The sequence below is a fragment of the Thalassophryne amazonica genome, chromosome 6 (genome assembly GCF_902500255.1).
Source record: "Thalassophryne amazonica chromosome 6, fThaAma1.1, whole genome shotgun sequence".
NCBI lineage: Eukaryota > Metazoa > Chordata > Actinopteri > Batrachoidiformes > Batrachoididae > Thalassophryne > Thalassophryne amazonica.
Window position 1 is genome coordinate 111,067,496 of NC_047108.1, and position 20,525 is coordinate 111,088,020.

The window sequence follows — 20,525 nt, forward strand, 5'->3', positions numbered from 1 at the left end:
ATTTATTTGACTATTTTTATTAAACACAGGAGCCACTGCAAGTCTGCATTTAGAACGTGTCATTCCACAGAAAGTGGTGAACGATCTCCTGCTCACACTGGATTCAGACACCACTACGGGTCTGGAGCTGTTAGAGCTTAGTGTCGTGTTTGAGACGGTGGATCACGAATCTATAAAGCAAGAAGCGTGTGTGTGTGTCTCGCATATCTTTAGTCATGATGAATGATACAAACAGCAGATGTGGAATAACAAGCAGAAAACGTGTTCTTTTGTGGGGGTTTTATTGCAGGTTATAAAGGAAGTTTTAATAAAAGCACTGTGAAGATGCAAACAAATTTTTTCACTGAAACCTCTTAAAAACATTTGATATCATTGGCTGAGCATTGAAAGGACAAGTTCACCTTTTCAACAACCAAAGTCACATGAAAACAGCCTCAGGGAACGTCTCCCAAACCTCTACTTTTTTTTACCATGGGTCTGTATGAACTCACTGCACCTGTTCCACCAAGTGCTCCAAAGTCCAGAGAATTCTAGGGATGGGGCGACTACTCACAATAGTCAACTACGACTAGCTAGCATCCGAGTCAACTATTTTTTTAGTTGACTTTTCAAAAGCCATTTATTACGTTTATTTAACCCTTAAAGGAACAGAGCTGCTGGAGATTCCACCGCTGCCTTCACTGCTCGGCAGGTGAGTTAGTCGCCTCCAACGGGTCATCTATGTCTAGTGAAGGAATGCAGGTGTCAGCTTCATGCTGGTGCTGTTTTTTGTATGTGTGATTTTGTGCTTATATTTGTTAAAGTAAATCACACTTGAGTTTCACCATGAAGATTTGAAATGTCAAATTTATTCGCTGATTATAGTCGAGGACTACTGATGGTAATCAGTCGGCCCAAACCTACAGAATTCCATAAATGGCACAAAGCCTCTGGAATCCTTTCTGTGTTAGTGATCACGTGGTTTGGAGAAAAGGAAATTTGCATAAAGCCCCAAAAACAGAAGAAGCTGTCCGCTCCTCTCACTGACATCATTTTATGGTGTTTGCTCATTAAAGGTGAAGCAAACAGCTAACAGCTAAGTACTAACATTTTTGTACAGCAGCTGAGGAGCAAAACAATTGTTTCCATGACAACAGGACCAACCTGAATAGAGACATCCTGTTGTATATGTCAACGCGAACAATAAAAGTACTTTGACAGTAATCACCACTTGTAGATGATCTTAACACACAGTACTATTAACTTCATCTCTGAGACTGGTTATAATAGTGAAGTTATCATTTAAAGAGGTCTGACCTAAAGTCATTTTTGTGAAGTGAGATGTTTGTCTTGTAGCAGCAGAGATGCTCAGAAGAATCAACTCAGTTTGTCCTGACAGCTGGACTTACACAACAAATCAAACACGCAAACTCAAATGACTTTAAAAATACAATAAATAATTTGTGATTTGAAAATGTGTAGGACTGCGCTTTTTTATCTGCAGTTTGTCTTTTGAATGTGTGACAATCTCAGGAACGAACATGTGCACTCAACAATATTTTCTCTTGGGTAAAAACAAGTTTGAATTATTAGTAATGATTTACACAATCATTCTGATACTAGTCAAGAAACAATGTTACAGCTTTATTAAATTATCTCATTACAAAAATGGATTGTATCAAGAAATTATGAAATAGATATTTTCTCTATTGTAGGACTGATAAAGTAATATATATTATATGTGAAATTCCATTTGAATTAATGGACAATTATGAAAATTTGTTGGATTTTCAAACTACAACAACTTCAAAGTACTGAAATAAATTACTGAGAAAACAGGTTTGGATGAGTCCTACTACAGGTCTGGACCAATCTGAGACCTGGTTCATGCCAACAAAACAATTCAACATACAAAAATCTGGTGAATACAGGAAATTCCCTTACAATCACTCACACACACCGTTTATGAACAAATGCATTAATAGGAGTGATTTTTGCTAAAGCCCAATGTTAAGGAAAAAAAGTCTGTCCACTCATTTTCCCCTCAAGCTCACTATATGGAAGTAATACAGTTTTCTTGAAAAAAGAAAATAACATTCTTATGTGGAAATAAATGAGCATCATCAATAGAACACCGACAGCAGGTCTGTGAATCAACTCAAACACTGTTTTTCTGAATATTAAAATGACTTATGAATGTCCTCATTTTATGACTTTTTTGATTAAATAATCAGTGACTAATTACACATTTTGTTGGGCCAAAGAACTCACTCCTTTTGAGCGTCTCAAAAAGGCCACCAATGGTCGAGTTGCAGAAGTCTACCAGCCAAATGGTTTCTCTCCTGCGTGAATTCTCATGTGTCTGATCAGATGGCTTTTTCTTCCAAATCTCTCACCACATTTGGAACAGCCAAATGGTTTCTCTCCTGTATGAATTCTAATGTGCTTGTACAGACTGCTCTTGTCTCCAAATCTTTTATCACACTCAGAACAGCCGAATGGTTTCTGTCCTGTATGAATTCTCATGTGCGTCTTCATATTACTCTTTAATCCGAACCGTTTTCCACACTCTGAACAGCCAAATGGCTTCTCTCCTGTGTGAATTATCATGTGAGTGTTCAAGCTGCTCTTCTGTCCAAATGTTTTGCCACATTCAGAACACAAATATAGTTTCTCTACAGTGTGATTCCTCATATGTCTATTCAGTTTATTTTTTTCTCCGAATCTTTTACCACACTCAGAACAGCCATATGGTTTCTCCCCTGTATGAATTCTAATGTGTTTGGCCAGATTGTCCTGTTCTCTAAATCTTTTACCGCATGCAGGGCAGCTACACGGTTTCTCGGTTGCTTGAATCATCTTGCATTGCTTCAAACAGTTTGTGCTACCACCTGCTTTTCCACATTCAGAGTTACTGAACTGTTTCCCAGTAATGTTGTTTATGCCATCACTAGCAGAGATGTCACTGTTTATCATAAAGTTTAAATGTGAGCAAAGTTCCCTGGTCTGGTTCCCTTCAGTGTCAGTTTCAGAACTGTCTGAAATCCTGCCATCAGCAGCAGGATGTAAACGACCAAGTGGACCTGAGTTCCTGGCTGGCTGTGGTCCTCCACAGTCCTCTGTGAGCATGGAGCTGCTGGCCACAGGCTCAGCCTCTCTGCTCTCATCAGTGGGGCACTGATGAACCCGTGATGACTCTGGTTTTTCATCATTTTCAGTCTTCACAGGGACACCAATGAAACGGAACTTGGTAACATCTGACCCCTCCGGCCGTCCATCCTCACTTGTCCAGAGTTTCTCTTCTTCCTGCTTAATGTCCTCCAGGTCGACACTCAGACACTCCTGCTGGTCAGGGACATTTTCTTCTTTCCTTGGCAGCAGCTGCTGCATGTCTGCAAAGAAGCAATTCAATTACTAAAAGAACCACCTTCATGGAAATAAGCTCAACGCAGCAAAGATGTGAGAATGACAGAATATGAATACACTGACGGAACCAATACTGAAGGAACGTACATCAGCAGAGCTGGTTCTTGATTTCACACATTCCTGAACTGGACTCAGACGATACATTTTCATACAGTTTACATGTCACGGCTGGACAGACATGACCTGATCAATGACAGCTGACAAATACTGCTCCTCATTTTTAAACATTCATCTGCAGAAATCTATGGCACAAACAGCTACAGCAGCAACTACTAATAAATAAGAACTGATATTACAATCTTTACCAAAAAAAAAAAAAAACCTACTGAGTGGATTTTGATCAGCCAACCACGAGAGCCCGTGTTGAGGATGTCATCAACTTACATCAAAAGTAGGAGACACGAGTATTTGTTTGGAAAAATGTCCAGATCAAGTCATTTTTTGATTGATCTGTGTCTATTAAATTAACCCTTAGTGTGCACGTGTTGTCTCTGCTTAGCTTCATAAATGTTGAGCAAACAGCACAGACCCATAGTCACATTCTAGCATTCTGTGTGAAATACAAAAACCATTCAGATCAACAGTGAGCGGCGGCCTCCCTCCATTTGATCAGCGTGGAGGCGGCAGCGTTAACAGCAAAGGGACACAGTGAGACTTTCACAAACTAATTTCAAATCAAGCCTGTTTTCCATTGAACAGTGATATGATATGAACTTCCTCCAGGCCAGTTGGGGAGCAATTTCCTAAAAAAGTGTCTGGGTCGTGGCTGTCCTGGATCAAGACGAAGAGTTGCGTGTGCTCGCGCACATGAGCTGATAGAAAGTCCTGAAGCTCATGAACATAACATACATATTCCTGATCTGACTGAATGCTGAGCATCACTGTTGGCAGTTTCATGACTGGATGTTGCAATGTTTGTTTCTCTCTGTCTGGTCGATATTGTGCCATTTCTGCGTTTGCTTGGACTAATGTCACCCGCCAAGAAATGTTTTCCAGAAATGCACCCGCTGACTCGCCAGGTGAGAGGTTTAATTAGCAGTAAAGTACGTCAGTGACACTGATCATGACTGCGTGATCAGATCAGACTTACCATCACGAATTCTTTGATGTTGTTGAATGGCACGTTAAACAACATGCAACATGTCCTTTAAATGACAAACTGGAATATTCCCAAACAGCAACCAAATGTATATTTGTAAGGATTTTTCTTTAGGGGCCTGTTGTGTGTAAATTAGCAGGCATTCTCAGACCGCTCCTCCGATACACGTCACTGTACTTCATTGTCTTGTGTTTTAGGCTGAACGCACTGATGTCAAGTGGTGATGCATGTGCACAGCTGAGCGTCACGCAGTGATGGTTTTTGTCACTTTGCTCTGTGATGCGCTGTTAGCTCCATGATGTGCTGTTAGCTCTGCAACATGCCATTAGCTCGAAGCTTCTCAATGAAAATAAATTAATGGATGTTAGAGCGATGTGCACTGCATCTGGACACGCAGGGTGAAAAGCTTTTTACTTTTCTACATGAACAAGAACACAAAAGTATCAGCCAGCTGACCTGAGGTACTGAGTCGGCAGGTGACCTGCAGGATGACGGCGGGCCGTGGTCCAGCTCCCTGAGAACCTGGCTGAGGTATAAACGGTCTGCGGTGTGAAAACCTGCAGCAGATTACACAACAGAGACAATAATATCAAAGTTTAAATGACGTCAAAACAAATAGCTTCTCTCGCGGCTCTGCACTACCAGCACAACAAACGGTACTGAACAAACACTTCGCAAATACCCTATATGGGAGCATGACAAATGTATATAAGTATGCCTCAATCAGCCTCAAGGTTGTCACACTAATATACTAACGTTAATACACCGGCCCATAAACCGTTCACTTTTTCAAATGAGCAAACATTCCAACGTGCAAAGAAAAGCATGATAAAGTTTTAATCGGTTTGCATTTGAATTTTTATACACCAAGTCCTGGGACACACTAGGTATTGAAAACGTAAGTTCCAAGGCCCAGAGCTGTAATTCATTATGTACTCAAGCTAGTCACATTAGCTCCAAGCAACAAAAGAAGACAGAAGTAAAAATGTGTGTCGTGGATGCTGATTCATTGGGACGTTGAAAACACGCCGGATGAAAGCTCAGCTCAAAGATCGTCTCAAAGATAGCACCTCTTTCTGTTTCCACATTATTCACTAAACAAGTTTGGACGATGACCACTTCTCCACTTAGACTGGTGTTCATAAACGTCCTGTATCATTATTCCACAAACAAATATTACAGTACTGGAAAATGCTGTATACACAAAATCTTTCAGAATAACAGGTATACGGGGACACCACATTACTGACTGCCACAATTATTTTTCCTGATTTCTTATAGTGTTTCTTAAAGTCAGGAACTTTCCATTTGAAATGACTTCAGTTTTGTGTCATGTCTGTGATCTGCTTTTTTTCTACAAAATTAAACAACTGAATGAACATCCTCCGAGGCTGGTGATTCCATAATTTTTGCCAGGGGTTGTATTCAATTGAATACACCACAAAGACAAGATATTTAATGTTCAAACTGATAAACTTTATTGTTTTTGTGCAAATATTTGCTCATTTTAAAATGGATGCCTGCAACACATTTCAAAAAAGCTGGGACAGGGGAAAAAAGACTGGGAAAGTTGATGAATGCTCAAAGAGTACCTGTTTGGAACATTCCACAGGTGAACAGGTTAATTGGAAACAGGTGAGTGCCATGATTGGTTATAAAAGGAGCATCCCCAAAAGGCTCAGACGTTCACAAGCAAAGATGGAGCGAGGATCACCACTTTGTGAACAACTGCGTGAAAAAAAAAAACAGTCCAGCAGTTTAAGAACAATGTTTCTCAACATTCAATTGCAAGGAATTTGGGGATTCCATCATCTACAGTCCATAATATAATCACAAGATTCAGAGAATCTGGAGAACTTTCTATGCGTAAGTGACAAGGTCGAAAACCAACACTGAATGGCCATGACCTTTGATCCTTCAGGCGGCACTGCATTAAAAACTGACATCGTGTAAACGATCTTACCGCATGAGCTCAGAAACACTTCAGAAAACCATGTCAGTTAACACAGTTCATCGCTACATCTACAAGTGCAAGTTAAAACTCTACCATGCAAAGCGAAAGCCATACATCAACAACATCCAGAAACGCCGCCACCTTCTCTGGGTCCTCAGTTCCCAAACACTTATTGAGTGTTGTTAGAAGGAAAGGTGATGTAACACAGTGGTAAACATACCACTGTCCCAGTTTTTTTGAAACGTGTTGCAGGCATCCATTTCAAAATGAGCAAATATTTAGGGCTGTCACGATTAGGAATTTCTGGAGACGATTAATTGTCAAATAATTGCGATTGACGAATATATTGTCAATTTTTTTTCTTTTTTTCCCCTTCTTTATATTCTACTATCGTAGTATAATTACACAACTCTGGAAGAACGTTTGGCTTCTGTGAGTGGAGAAACTGGGAATAGTGCAACATTTTTATTTTTTATCTTCATTTTACATACAGTCCCAACTTTTTCTGATTTGTGGTTGTTTCTGTTGCATTTTTGAAAATGTTTCTCCTCATCAGTCACGTTTTGTGCTTAAACACTACATTAAGCTCAAGATTGAACAAATAAGTACCTTTGGAAAATAACAGCTGTTAAAGTTCAGAGTTCTCACCTGCTTTTTGTGATCTGTGCGTCTGAACATCACCACAGCTCAGTTCATTCATATATTCTCATTTTTTTTTTTTTTAAGTTTTTAAAGATATTTGACCGTTTATTTCATCTCATGATCTCCTAAATTCAGTATACGACGCGCACATGGTGTGAACAGGACGGTAACGGCAGAATCCCACTGGCAAATAAAGTTCAGAGAGAAGTAAAAGCAGCTCGACGCTTTGGTTTTGTTTTTTTAACATGTTCACTCTGGTTAAAATCCTCTCTCTGCTCCGCACTCGCTGCGTGCACTGATGGTTCTCAGGAGACTGTAATGTGTCGCGCCTCCATTCAGGAATCTCCCTCACCCCCCCCTCCCTCGCAGTCTGTTGCGCGCACGCACACACACACGCACACACACACGCACGCACACAGCTCCTTTGGTAAACTCCGCATTTTAGGCGGCTTTAAAGAAGATGGCCACTGTTTTAATCGGCCGTCTTATCCAAACGGCAGGACGGATCCCTCCTCAGCCTCCATGTTATTGTCCTCCCTCAAGACGAGAGCAAAACAGAGTGAGCAAGGCTGCAGCACAATGACGTCAGATTCTGAGTCGTTTTATGCTTTGTGGATAAAATAAATAATTCACAGTAATCGCGAATATGAAAAATAATCGCGATTGGTGAATATTGTAATAATTGTGACAGCCCTACAAATATTTGCACAAAAACAATAAAGTTTATCAGTTTGAACATTAAATATCTTGTCTTTATGGTGTATTCAATTGAATATAGGTTGAAGAGGATTTGCAGATCATTGTATTCTGTTATTTACATTTTACACAACGTCTCAACTTCATTGGAATTGGGGTTGTAGTCATTCACATCTCATTTTTATTTTGTCATGTTTTAGTCAACTAAAAGTCTGGTAATTTTAGTCTATTTGTAGTCAAAAGAGAACTGAATGTATTTTAGTCTTGTTTCAGTCAAGACATTTTAGTGGTTTTGATAAAAAGCACATCAGATTATTATTGATTTCAGTCAATGTAGTGTTTCGCACATCTCAAATACTGAATGTTATCATTACCTGACAAAATACACTTGTTGAATTATTGAAGGTTTGTGGTGTTTCCCCCCAATATTCTAAATCCACAAAACGTCCTGTCAGATACAATTAGACTTGACGTGTACGATACACCGGCCAGTTTCATGCAACACAGTGTGAGCAGCTGGAGCGTGTGGAACTACATCACGCAGCTGCTGTGGAGAAACAAAAAATTAATGGCACGTGTGGGATTCGAACCTGCAATTTACAAAAGCAGTGATTAACAAACGGAAACTTTACCACTGCACTACCATCGCTGTCCTATAACTGGAGCGCAAAATGCCTAAAATCAACAAGGAGATAAACATATTTTTTAAAAAAGAGAGAAATTAGATGAAGACAAAGAAGTCTTTAATTGTGGTGAAAAAAGCACCATAATAATTGACAAAATGCAGGGGTGTCCCGTGGGGTGATTTCCTGCATGGCATGATATTCACCAGCGTTGCGGTGCACTGCTGCAGCGGTCACCTGAAGCAATATGTGTTTAAAATTATTTCCACGCGAGGACATGTCGACATCCGCGCTTCACGCTGTAGTTATACGACTTAATATCCTACAAGCCAGTACAGGTGTTCCTGAGCAGTGACTTGTGAGCACAGATATCTGACCAGCTGCAAGTCGCAGGGGGACATGCCCACCTGTCAGCGGACCTCGGCAGGTCACAGAACAAAAAGGCTGACTCTCTGTTGCATTGTTCTGTGATTTGAATTTAATGTATGTATTATGTGTTTGTCCTGCACCTGTCTGATATCTGCGTTTTTAATTTAACCCTTTGCATGCACAGTCAGGTCCAGCTGACAGTCTGCGGTCAGCTGACAGGCACTGTGTGTCCATCAAAGCATATGAGCAAAGCGACCTGACTCCAGGACCTTCAGCCACAGCTGACAATGTTGGAGTTATGGTGTGTGTGTTGTTTGGGGCGGGGGGGAACACACTCAACAAGCCATTTGTGTTGGGGGGGGGGGGGGGGGACACACTCCACGTGTGTGTTTGTGGGTCAGCACAGTTACACCCATGTTTGTCGCCAGGTGACACCACACTCGTGTTGCACATTAACACTTTTCACAGACAGCTCAAAAGTGTTTGCTCACTATTTTCGTGCTGACATTGCGACCGGCAGCACATTTTCTAAGTGTGCAGCAAGCAGTGTTGGATGTTCGTATGTGTCTCCTACCGAGAGGGGGATCAAATGAGCATATGCAGGTCATTCGCTGTCTTTCAGTCGCTTGTGTGCGTGAATGCTGTGGTGACAGGTGTACGAAGCATTTGAGGCGGCTCCGATTTTTCACGAGTGGCATGCATTTCCTCATTCGTGCCCTAGTCGGCTTCAATCGTTTTATGTGTGAAGGGGCCCTTATGAAGAAATACAAACAGTGTGACACTCGATGGTAAATCTGTCTGGAGCAGACAGTTCTCAAAAACTGCTCGACTGTGCAAGAAGGATAAGAGTGAGGAAAGCCACCAAGACACCCAGACAATCCAGAAGAAGTTACAGGCTTCTGTGGCTGCGATTGGAGAAATTGTGCACAGCACGTTTTGCATTTTGTATTCTCAGTTATCCAGCTTCATGATGATGAAATGGTACATAGGATGATTTTCTTTCACCAAAACATTAAATCTAGGCTTGCATCTCAGATGTACTGTACCTTGTGGCAAATTGTAGCTGCACTTTCAGGTCTTCTTTTTAATAAAACCCTCCTCTGTACCACTTCCTCATGAAACTGTATAAATGGGGATGCAAAATGCAAAACATGCACTGTGCACAATTTGTCCACTCACAGCCACAGAAGCCTGTAATTTCTTCTGGGTTGTCCCGGTGGCTTTCCTCACTCTTCTCCAGTTTCTGAGAACTGTCTACTCCACACAGATTTACCATAGAGTGCCATACTGTTTTTTAAACTGATTATTTACAGGTATTATACCAAAGTGTTCCATTACTTATGCAACCCACCAGCTTGGCTTATATTCTTAATTTATATCAAGTTGTAGAGATTTGTTTTCAGTTCGAGTCTAACGGGCCTTTCACACTGAATAATTCAGGCCAATCCATCAACGCTTCCCAATTGACTGGGTAGAGAGCTGGGCTTTGCGGCTGCTCTCAGCTTGCTTCTGTGCTGGAAGCCATGTAGTAAAAAAGAGCTTCCAGCAGGGGGCAAGATGTTCAAAGACAGAAGTACGGGCTCATTGTTTGGGTCTGTTGTCACTTTTGATGTTACCAGAAGCGATCGTGGTGTTAAAACTCAAATTCAGTTTGTTACAGTAGTTGCAAATGTACCAGAGACAATACTGGAATTCATCGGTTATCTGTAACTTCCGACACATTTTTGGGTGGTTTATCGTTTTATCTTTATCAAAGATAACTTTTCAGTTATCTGATTATCTGTTATCAAAGTTAATTTGTTTGGTTATCTGTGCCCACCACTGTCTGGAGCTATATAAATGAAAATAAATTGAAACTGAATTGAAAAATCAAAACTTCCACAGCCCCAGCAAACCATAGCATCAAGTATGGCCGATGCCACTAAAGAGTCAGAAAAGGTTTTCAGCAGTAACTTGCACGCGGCAAAGGACCTCAGTCTCCTCAGCAGGTGGAGACGACCGTGGCTGTTGTTGTACAGACACTAACAGTCAGAGTGTAAATGTAAATTTATATACAGTAATTTTAATGAGCATATGGCAGGATGACCCCCGCCCCCACTCCTGCAGACAGCACAAGGAAACAACAACACAGAGACGTTATTTTAAAAGCCAATTTTTTGAACATCCCTTGCATTCAAAAAATGAAAGTAGAGAGAGATTTTATTTCAGTTTTTATTTCATGCAAAACATTTTAGTCTGGTCCTTTTTTGTCAACAATAACGCATGTTAATTTAGTTTTAGAACATTGACGTAGTGTTGTCAGTGTCGTTTTCATCATGAAAAAAAATGGTTGTTTGCTCACACACTCACTCACTCACCCTCAACCGCTTATCTAAGATCAGTATATGGGGGCGGATCCTATCCCAGCAGTCACAGGGCGTGAGGCAGGTTCACCCTGGAGAGGACACCAGTCTGTCACAGGATCACATACAGACAAACAAACACATTCACAGCTACGGACAATTTAAAGTTTCTAGTCCACCTAAGCTGCATGTCTTTAGATGTTGGAGGAAGCCACACAAACATGGAGAGAACACGCAAACTCCACACCTTATGTCGCATCTCCTCGTACTGCTGTTTACTTTCTTCATCTCTCTAACTATCCCAATTCTTTTTTTGCAAACCCCCTTCTCCTTATGCTTTCCTCAACATCTTCGTTCCACCACCATGTCTCCTTGTCTTCCTTCCGCTGTCCAGATGTCTCACCCGGTACCTTCCTGTCTCTCCCTCACCACATCTGCAGTACTTTTCCAGTTGTCCAAAATCACTTCTCCATCCAGTGCCTCTCTCATGTGCTCAGTGACTTTCACATAACAGTCTTCCTCCTTCAGCTTCCACAATATGATCCTTTGTTGAGCTCTCAATCACTTCTTCACCTCTAAAGTCATCCTACAAACCACCATCCTATGCTGTCTAGCTACACGCTCTCCTGCCACCTTACAGTTTCCAATTGCTTCAGCTTGCATCTCCTACACAGAATGTAGTCCACCTGTGTGCACCTACCTCCACTCTTATGTCACCCAGTGCTCCTCCCTTTTGCTAACGCAGGTGTTCACCACAGCCATTTACAGTGAGGAAAATAATTTGTGTCAAGAACATCAACAAACTGTGAGAGTTGGCAGCAAACTGCCCTGTGATTTATGTTCAGACACTATGTATTGAGCAAACACTGACACTGAGGAACTAATTTGACTGCTTTTGGTCACTACTAAGTTTACATGAACTAGGTGCAGGGAATAGTAAATCAATGTTCAGATGATGGAAAAATGTCAACCAGGATCTTCATTTGATAATCCAGCTGTAACTTCTTCTTCTTTCATCAGATCTGGAACTAGTAAACTGCAAAGGAAAGGGGAGAATATTTGCTATGAAGCATAGTCTAGAAACCTAATACAACCCCTGGCAAAAATTATGGAATCACCGGCCTCGGAGGATGTTCATTCAGTTGTTTAATTTTGTAGAAAAAAAGCAGATCACAGACATGACACAAAACTAAAGTCATTTCAAATGGCAACTTTGTGGCTTTAAGAAACACTATAAGAAATCAAGAAAAAAAGATTGTGGCAGTCAGTAACGGTTACTTTTTTAGACCAAGCAGAGGAAAAAAATATGGACTCACTCAATTCTGAGGAATAAATTATGGAATCACCCTGTAAATTTCCATCCCCAAAACTAACACCTGCAAATCAGATCTGCTCGTTGACATTAACCCTATGTCATGAAATTGACCCTATGTGTCTTTTTGCAAGGAATGTTTTCACAGTTTTTGCTCTATGGCAAGATGCATTATCTTCTTGAAAAATGATTTCATCATCCTTAAACATCAGAAAAGTGTCCAAAATATCAACATAAACTTGTGCATTTATTGATGATGTAATGACAGCCATCTCCCCAGTGCCTTTACATGACATGCAGCCCCATATCATCAATGACTGTGGAAATTTACATGTTGTCTTCAGGCAGTCATCTTTATAAATCTCACTGGAACGGCACCAAACAAAAGTTCCAGCATCATCACCTTGCCCAATGCAGATTCGAGATTCATCACTGAATATGACTTTCATCCAGTCATCCACAGTCCACGATTGCTTTTCTTTAGCCCATTGTAACCTTGTTTTTTTCTGTTTAGGTGTTAATGATGGCTTTCGTTTAGCTTTTCTGTATGTAAATCCCATTTCCTTTAGGCGGTTTCTTACAGTTCGGTCACAGACGTTGACTCCAGTTTCCTCCCATTCGTTCCTCATTTGTTTTGTTGTGCATTTTCGATTTTTGAGACATATTGCTTTAAGTTTTCTGTCTTGACACTTTGATGTCTTCCTTGGTCTACCAGTATGTTTGCCTTTAACAACCTTCCCATGTTGTTTGTATTTGGTTCAGAGTTTAGACACAGCTGACTGTGAACAACCAACATCTTTTGCAACATTGCGTGATGATTTACCCTCTTTTAAGAGTTTGATAATCCTCTCCTTTGTTTCAACTGACATCTCTCATGTTGGAGCCATGATTCATGTCAGTCCACTTGGTGCAACAGCTCTCCAAGGTGTGATCACTCCTTTATAGATGCAGACTAACAAGCAGATGTGATTTGATGCAGGTGTTAGTTTTGGGGATGAAAATTTACAGGGTGATTCCATAATTTATTCCTCAGAATTGAGTGAGTCCATATTTTTTTCCTCTGCTTGGTCTAAAAAACTAACCGTTACTGACTGCCACAATTTTTTTTTCTTGATTTCTTATAGTGTTTCTTAAAGCCAGAAAGTTGCCATTTGAAATGACTTTAGTTTTGTGTCATGTCTGTGATCTGCTTTTTTTCTACAAAATTAAACAACTGAATGAACATCCTCCGAGGCCGGTGATTCCATAATTTTTGCCAGGGGTTGTATCTACTTTAACAGGACATTACAGACGCAACATCAAAAACCTGCAATTTCAATGAGACAGCACAACGTAAATTTAACCTGCATTTACAAGCACAGTTGGGGTACATATTTCATGATGGAAATAGGATATTTGAGCCTGAAAAGTTCAGCATGGGGACTGTGATACACTGTAACAACTTGAGGCTTATCTGTCAAAGGTGTTAACATCTGGAACAACTGTCCCGACAACATTAAAGTACTTGGTGCGTTAGTAGGCTTTAAAAGACATTACAAGAATAACAGAGTTGCGTGCTATAGTTGAAGACTTAGGTCTATTGATTTGTTATTACTTTCGGGTTTGTGTGTTGTGTGCCAGTATTGACTGGTTATATTTTGTAAATTTGAGTTCATTGACTAACTTTGCACATTTTTTCTTTTTGGTATTGTCATTGTGTGTGCGTACGTATGTATGTACGTACATGTAGGTATGTATACGTGTATGTCTGCGTATGTATGTGTGTGTGTGTGTGTGTAGATATGTATTTATGAAATTTTGTGTGTATATGTTTCTTATTTTTTAGTATAAGGGGTGGGTATTTATAAGCTTTGCTTCTGCTCTCACCCTTTTGGCCATGCAGGACCTTTGTAAAGTTGCTTTGTTATGAGGTTTTTTTGTTTTCGTTGTTTTTGTTCGGCTGCTTCCTTGTTTGCACTCGGGGTCGCCACAGCAAATTCAAGGTGGATCTGCATGTTGAATTGGCACAGGTTTTACGCCAGATGCACCTTCCTGACGCAACTCCACATTACATGGAGTAATGTGGCAAGGATGGGATTTGAACCTGGAACCTTCTGAACTGAAACCAAGCGCATTAACCACTTGTCCACCACACCATTCATTCATTCACAACATGACAAATACAACCCCTGGCAAAAATTATGGAATCACCAGCCTCTGAGGATGTTCATTCAGTTGTTTAATTTTGTAGAAAAAAAGCAGATCACAGACATGACACAAAACTAAAGTCATTTCAAATGGCAACTTTCTGGCTTTAAGAAACACTATAAGAAATCAAGAAAAAAAGATTGTGGCAGTCAGTAACAGTTACTTTTTTAGACCAAGCAGAGGAAAAAAAATATGGAATCACTCAATTCTGAGGAAAAAATTATGGAATCATCCTGTAAATTTTCATCCCCAAAACTAACACCTGCATCATATCAGATCTGCTCGTTAGTCTGCATCTAAAAAGGAGTGAACACACCTTGGAGAGCTGTTGCACCAAGTGGACTGACATGAATCATGGCTCCAACACGAGAGATGTCAATTGAAACAAAGGAGAGGATTATCAAACTCTTAAAAGAGAGTAAATCATCATGCAATGTTGCAAAATATGTTGGTTATTCACAGTCAGCTGTGTCTAAACTCTGGACCAAATACAAACAACATGGGAAGGTTGTTAAAGGCAAACATACTGGTAGACCAAGGAAGACATCAAAGCGTCAAGACAGAAAACTTAAAACAATATGTCTCAAAAATCGAAAAATGCACAACAAAACAAATGAGGAACGAATGGGAGGAAACTGGAGTCAATGTCTGTGACAGAACTGTAAGAAACCGCCTAAAGGAAATGGGATTTACATACAGAAAAGCTAAACGAAAGCCATCATTAACACCTAAACAGAAAAAAACAAGGTTACAATGGGCTAAGGAAAAGCATTCGTGGACTGTGGATGACTGGATGAAAGTCATATTCAGTGATGAATCTCGAATCTGCATTGGGCAAGGTGATGATGCTGGAACTTTTGTTTGGTGCCGTTCCAATGAGATTTATAATGATGACTGCCTGAAGAGAACATGTAAATTTCCACAGTCATTGATGATATGAGGATGCATGTAAGGTAAAGGCACTGGGGAGATGGCTGTCATTACATCAACAATAAATGCACAAGTTTAAGTTGATATTTTGGACAATTGAAAGGATGTTTGGGGATGTTTCAAGATGATAATGCATCTTGCCATAGAGCAAAAACTGCAAAAACATTCCTTGTAAAAAGACACATAGGGTCAATGTCATGGCATAGATCTGATTTGATGCAGGTGTTAGTTTGGGGGATGAAAATTTACAGGGTGAGTCCATATTTTTTTCCTCTGCTTGGTCTAAAAGAGTAACCGTTACTGACTGCCACAATCTTTTTTTCTTGATTTCTTATAGTGTTTCTTAAAGCCAGAAAGTTGTCATTTGAAATGACTTTAGTTTTGTGTCATGTCTGTGATCTGCTTTTTTTCTACAAAATTAAACAACTGAATGAACATCCTCCGAGGCCGGTGATTCCATAATTTTTGCCAGGGGTTGTACTTGCATCAAGAATGATTTGTGCTTTAAACAAGAGAAAGTCTGACCTGTGATCTTGAATGAATGACATCCTACATAAAAGTGAAGCCGCGGTCCCACCGAATAATGAAGGATGAAGAAGGAGCCACGCACCCTGTTTTTTTTTTGTTTCGTGAGCTATCGTGGCAGTATAGTGGCTCAGAGTGGCTCTTAGAGGCATTATCTTCAGTTAACGAGGCTCCTCTCTGAGCGTGGCACTAATTTCAAGATGTTCAAAATTTAGCAACAACAGCGTGGCGCAGTTTATGTTCGAGTTACTGCGATGGCTTAGAGGCATTTGTGTGGTGCTTACGTGTCTGTAGAAAGTCCATTATCCGTGCGCCTGGCACCTTCGCAGGACCTGAGAGGCTATTTTTGGAACAGCTCTCCTCTTGCACACAATTCCACCTGCTCTGTGCGCTGGACTCTATATAAAATAATTATTTTGTAGTGGATTAATCATTTTCTGCCAAACCTTGGATGCTGAAAACACCTCTAATCACTTCTAGAATCAGAGGACTGTTTCATCTAGATGCTTTTTTTCCCCCCCTCTATTTCCTGCTCCATGTGGAATATATTTTGAACAGCTTAAGGTAACTATTTTTAATGTTTTTTATAGCTTGATAAAACAGTTCCTAGCTGTAAAGGTATATCTGTATGTTGATGTCTGTTGTATGTAAAAGTATGTTGATTTAATATCTTGTTAATGGATCATATGACCTCCGCTGTGTGTGCGCGCACTGAGGCAAGACCTGAGAGGCTATTTTTGGAGCGGCTCTCTTGCGAACACAATTCCACCTGCTCTGTGCGCTGGACTCTATATAAAATATTTCTTTTGTAGCGGATTAATCATTTTCTGTCAAACCTTGGATACTGAAAACACCTCTAATCACTTCTGGAATTAACAGATCACATGAGCTCTGCTGTGTGTGTGCACTGAGGCAGTGACTCATCATCACGCTTCAAATGAGCATTTAGGCAGAACGCCAGCTCACAAAAGAGTGATATTTCAGTCAATATTGGACGAACACAAAGTTAAAATTTGGGTGACTGCGTGAAAGTGGATGTGTGTTCAAAGCCATGGAAGATAACTCTAGTGGAGCAGCTAAGAGCAGGAGCTGTGTGGCAACACAGGTGGAGAGCACGCAAAAGTCTCACAGGACAAGTTGGAACATGCCCAGCTGTTAAACAATTTCTCGGATACTCACTCGACTCGAAAGCCACCGAAAGCCGTCTGAATCTTACGAATGGTGTTGGAGGTGTTGTTTGTCCCGCGCCATGAGCGGCTGCATCCCGACGCGCGAATCCGTCCGCACGTCTTTCATTACAAAATCTCCTTTAACAGTGGAATGTGCTGATAAATTGCTGATCCTGACCTCTTCTGAAACTTCTCTGCTAGTCACACGACATCCTGCATCAACAGAGCCTTAAATTTGGAAGTGATCTGCTCGTTCCAGCCTGTCGATGGCCGCTCGGGGCGCGGTGCACCCTCCGCTGCTGTGGGCCGTTTTTAATCCAGTTTTAATGGTCCTTAATCCGTGTGATACCGATAGAATCTTCACCAAACGCCATCTGAATCTTCCAAATGGTTTCCATCTGGCTGTCTGGCAGAGTTTCTGAAAAAATTTTCATGGAACAAAGCGGCAGTCGCTCCGGCATTCCTAAACAATAAAAATCCGACGAAGGGGGTGGACCAGTGCTCACTCAAAGCCTACCCACAGGCGAATGACGCAACCAACAGGTGTGAAAAAAGTCACGCATGCGCATGAAGGTTCAAGCTTGTCTGATGCAAGCGCACATGATTCAAAAAAAAAAAAAAATGCAGGGGTGGTGGCTAAGTGGTTAATGCGCTTGGTTTCAGTTCAGAAGGTTCCGGGTTCAAATCCCACCCCTGCCACATTTCTCCATGTAATGTGGAGTTGCGTCAGGAAGGGCATCCGGCGTAAAACTTGTGCCAATTCAACATGCAGATCCGCCTTGGATTTGCTGTGGCGACCCCAAATGCAAACAAGGGAGCAGCCGAAGGGACTTACTATAGTTTTTGAAAAAAATAAAAAGGCCGGATAATTTTCTCACAGACCTCGTATATACTGAAAATGATCCACAGGTGTATATAATAAAACGGCCACCTCATTCTATATGCAGAATGGCACCGTGCGCAAAAGAGCACTTTTGCAGAAATAAACGGACGAACACAAAGTCAAAAGTGGAATCACATTGTAAAAATGACCGTTTAAAGCCAAGGAAAAAATAAAGCCAGCAAGCCATGGATGGAAAGGAAGCCACTTAGAAAGAGCACACAAGTGGCTGTCCATGAAAGGACAACAGCAGCACGTGCGCAAAAGAGCAATTTTGCAGAAAAAAATGGACAAACATAAAGTTTTGTGTGTTTAAAGCTGCAAGAAAAGCCAGAGAGCCGTGGAGCCAGCGAGGAGCACAGAGGCGGCTCTCCAGGAACCCATGGTTCACGTCTAGCTGGTCTGGTGCATTACAGGTGGACAGCAGCCTGCCGCACAGCACACAACTGCGGAACTGTGCTGGAGTGTCTATTTCCGGACAAGTGCTTGCTCACAGGGGGTCGTTTTGACCGTTGGGGTTTTTCCGTAATTATTGTATGGCTTTGCCTTACAATATAAAGCACCTTAGGGCAAATGTTTGTTGTGATTTGGCGCTATATAAATAAAATTGATTTGATTTGATTTAAATGCTGCTGTGAATCTGTGAATTGAAAACCCACACTCTGAAGGGACCAGGTGTGGGAGGGCTGGAGGTTTGGACCAAACTCATGCCTAAACGTGCGCCAACATGGTGTTATCATGGCACTACGTGGATTAGTGTGGCTGATGCGAGCCATTCGAGGCTGTAATGACAGGTCGGTCGTGGCTCACTAGAGGCTGCTACGCGGCACATGCGGGGTACAGAGAGGCACATAGTGGCACCTTCATAGTGGATACGTGATAGATCAAAACGTGGGTCATTCTTCGAATAATCACCCCACACCCATGCGTGGCTCCTTCTTCAGCCTTCATTATTCCGTGGGACCGAGGCTTAAATCCCTTCGGCTGCTCTCTTGTTTTCATTTGGGGTCGTCACAGCAAATCCAAGGTGGATCTGCATGTTGATTTGGCTCAAGTTAAATTCAATTGAGAACTAAGAAGCATGGATTTAAAATTCCCAATTCCTCCCAAAATGAAAGAAACATTAACATTTTTAACATTACCTGTCCTCCTAAAGAGGTGCTTAGATTACAATTCAACTACATATACACATAATTCGACTACACATTCCTCTACTGCGACAAATATAAACGTTATAAAGGTATTTTGGTCTAAACGAACTAAATGACAGATCACACTACCAAAGTTAAAGTGACAATTTAGAACTATTACAGAAAAACACCATTTTGTGCTTTTTACTGATAAAAACAATATTAAAATCACTTTATGTATTACCTTTTTTATTATTTTTATATCTAAATTCTTTGAAAATGATGAGAGGTAATAAAACATCTTCCCGCTGAATTGACTGATTCATTGTATTTTTTTCGCTGCCTCTTTGCTTCTTTTTAAAACATATTTTACAGAGTTTTCAGTAAAGTTTGGGGGATTCCGGTGTCAGAAAGAGGCCTGAGGCCTAATCAGGGCACACAAGAAAAACTGATCCACTTTCAAATCAACTGACGAGATCAACGCAAAAACAGAGTCCCGTTTCTAGAAAAGAACTGAGTTTGTTTGTGCGACGGGATGATTAAAGATAAAATACTTAGAGCTAACTACGGCTAGCTGCTAGCCAAGCGCTAGCTTTACTCACTCTCACAGAGAAAAAGTCACATATTCATTAGGACACGTCACACGCAACCACCAACACTGTCCACGAATAATTTAACGTCTCACCTCCAAGCGGACTGTTATTAGTGTGATTTCTGATGGAATAAAGCAAACACAGAGCTAACCTGCTGCTAACGCCACCTTCTTCTTCTTGAGGTTTAACTGGCAGTTGGCAACCAACGCAAAGCGCATTACGGCCCCTACTGGACCGGAGGGCAAGAAAGCAGACAGACAGACAGACAGAACCAAAAAAAAAAAAAAAAAAAATCCTAGCGGGAGGAAACTTCTTCTTCTTCTTCTTGGTTGTCGGCAGGCTCGGCATGGTCAGTGCATTGCTGCCCCCCCCCCTCAGGTCATAAGACACAGAACACCTATTAAATGTCAATGAGATAGACACAGCACCCCTATATTTTCCAATACAAGCCACAATTTAAAAAAAAAACAAACCACCAAATTTGCTCTCTTCTTTGAGGAGGCTCCATGCCCCAGTAATGTCCTCAAAGAAAAGGTACTACAACCCAGACCTGCCAAACCTCTAAACATGACCCTTCTATCCTCTGCATACAAAGGGCAGTGGATTAGCACATGAAAATTCAGTAAGGTATATCTTATATATTATATTCCAATTCTAAGGTGGAATTTT

The 20,525-nt window shown here is 41.0% G+C and overlaps 1 protein-coding gene across 1 annotated transcript; it reads right to left on the minus strand.

Moving 5' to 3' along the window:
• Positions 1-280: 280 nt before the first annotated feature.
• LOC117512905 (gastrula zinc finger protein XlCGF8.2DB-like) lies at positions 281-20,033 on the minus strand. The gene is made up of 3 exons (XM_034173136.1): positions 20,008-20,033; positions 4,961-5,061; positions 281-3,371 (listed from the first exon to the last, which is right to left on the minus strand). The coding sequence occupies exon 3, from the start codon at positions 3,367-3,369 to the stop codon at positions 2,299-2,301; it is 1,071 nt and encodes a 356-aa protein (XP_034029027.1). The 5' UTR covers positions 3,370-3,371; positions 4,961-5,061; positions 20,008-20,033; the 3' UTR covers positions 281-2,298.
• Positions 20,034-20,525: the final 492 nt, after the last annotated feature.